A 2239-nucleotide genomic window follows, 5' to 3' on the forward strand; every position below is an offset into this window, starting at 1 on the left:
GCCGCTACACTACAGACAGCAGCCGCTACACTACAGACAGCAGCCGCTACACTACAGACAGCAGCCGCTACACTACAGACAGCAGCCGCTACACTACAGACAGCAGCCGCTACACTACAGACAGCACCCGCTACACTACAGACAGCAGCCGCTACACTACAGACAGCACCCGCTACACTACAGACAGCACCCGCTACACTACAGACAGCTGCCGCTACACTACAGACAGCACCCGCTACACTACAGACAGCAGCCGCTACACTACAGACAGCAGCCGCTACACTAGACAGCACCCGCTACACTACAGACAGCACCCGCTACACTACAGACAGCACCCGCTACACTACAGACAGCACCCGCTACACTACAGACAGCACCCGCTACACTACAGACAGCACCCGCTACACTACAGACAGCACCCGCTACATGTTCACTCCATCTGGTTATCTTTATTCCTCCTTGCAGCAAGTTTCATTGTTTTTACCTTATTTTCCCCACTGCTGTCCGTCTCCGATACTTGATAGGTCAGATCAGTCTCCTCAAACCCAGTGGCACTCATCCTCTGATCCATGGTGGGATCAGAACGTGGCGGCGAATCAGGGGAATTTAAACAGGTCTGGATCAACGCTTTCCCAGTCTCACTGGTGATCATAGGCTGCAGTTTCCTTGTGGCAAAGGTGTACACATGTCCTGTCTCACTAGCCACCAGGAGAAGAACCTGAGTACCCGTCAGTGTGGAGAGCTCGTAGGCCTGTATATTAAAACAAAGGAACGGTTTATTATTCAATAACAGCATAGGTCGCAAATGCTGGAAAATCCACTCCAGCAGAAGGCTGGATAACACAATATGGTAATGGTAGTACACACCCACACTAAGAACACAATATAAAGGGTATGGAGTATATGAAGCAAGAACCAACACATTTTATTAAAGGGAAACCATGTTTAACAAATGCTTTCAGAGCTTTTTGAGGACGTAACTGGCAAGATAGATAACGGGGAACCAGTAGATGTAGTATACTTGGATTTTCAGAAGGCATTTGATAAGGTGCAACACAAAAGGTTAATACAGATGAAGATGACGTGTTGGGATTTATATATTGGTGTGGATTGGTCAACGGACAGAAAGTCAAGATTAGGTATAAACTGGTGCTTTCTCGGCAGGCTGTGATCAGTGTAGGTCCCTCAGCTATTTACAATCTATATTAATGACTGAAACATTAAATTTGATCATAGAAAGCTAGGTGGGAATGCAAACTGTAAGGACACAGAGAGGCTGTAAAGAGATGTAGACAGGTTGAGATGACAAGGTGGCAGGTGGAATATCATGGGGCTGGTTTAGCTCACTGGGCTAAATTGCTGGCTTTTAAAGCAGACCAAGCAGGCCAGCAGCACGGTTCGATTCCCGTACCAGCCTCCCCGGACAGGCGCTGGAATGTGGCGACTAGGGGCTTTTCACAGTAACTTCATTGAAGCCTACTCGTGACAATAAGCGATTTTCATTTCATTTTCATGTGAGACGGTTTGAGGTTCATCTCACGAGTCCCCAAAAGGCACAAGAGTGTGAAGTAATACTCCCCACTTGCCTGGATGAGGGCAGCTTAAACAAGAAGTTCAACACCATCCAGGACAAAGAAGCCCATTTTATTGGTAGCCTATCCACAAACATCCAGAACCTCCACCAGCGATAAGCAGCGTGTAGGATCCACAAGATGTACTGCAGTAACTCACCAAAACACCTCAAACACCACCTTCCAAACCCAAGACCGCAATCCTCTGGCAGGCAAGGGCACAGGCATATTGGAAAACCACCACCTGGAGGCTCCCCTCTAACTCCCCCACCATTCTGACTTGGAAATATATCGCCATTCCTTCACTATCACGAGAACAAAATCCTGCAACTCCCTCCCTAACAGCACAGTGGGTATACCTACACCACATTGACAACAGCGGTTCAAGAAGGCAGCTCGCCGTCACCGTCTCAAGGGCAATAAGGGTTGGGAAATAAATGCTGGCTTATCATCAGTTACACCCATATCCCATGGACAAATATATATTTTAAAGTTGTTTACTTTGCTGAAAAAGGTACAAAACCTCCAAGTGTTGATGTTTAGTGAGACTTGGGTGCACTCGTACAAGGAACACAAGTTAGCTTGCAGGCACAGCAAGGAATTAGGAATGCGTCTTGAGTGGGTGAGGGGAACATGCTGCTGTGTCTCTATATGGTGATAGTATTGGG

The 2239-nt window shown here is 47.5% G+C and overlaps 1 protein-coding gene across 1 annotated transcript in view; it reads right to left on the reverse strand.

Moving 5' to 3' along the window:
* Positions 1–405: 405 nt before the first annotated feature.
* The window catches only part of LOC119966979 (serum response factor-like), a 23875-nt gene continuing 22041 nt past the window's right edge, over positions 406–2239 (reverse strand). The window contains exon 2 of the mRNA XM_038798954.1: positions 406–751. Within this exon, the coding sequence (XP_038654882.1) occupies positions 431–751 (321 nt within the window). The 3' untranslated portion in view covers positions 406–430. The remainder of the gene's footprint in view (positions 752–2239) is intronic.

The sequence above is a fragment of the Scyliorhinus canicula genome, chromosome 6 (assembly GCF_902713615.1).
Source record: "Scyliorhinus canicula chromosome 6, sScyCan1.1, whole genome shotgun sequence".
Taxonomy (NCBI): domain Eukaryota; kingdom Metazoa; phylum Chordata; class Chondrichthyes; order Carcharhiniformes; family Scyliorhinidae; genus Scyliorhinus; species Scyliorhinus canicula.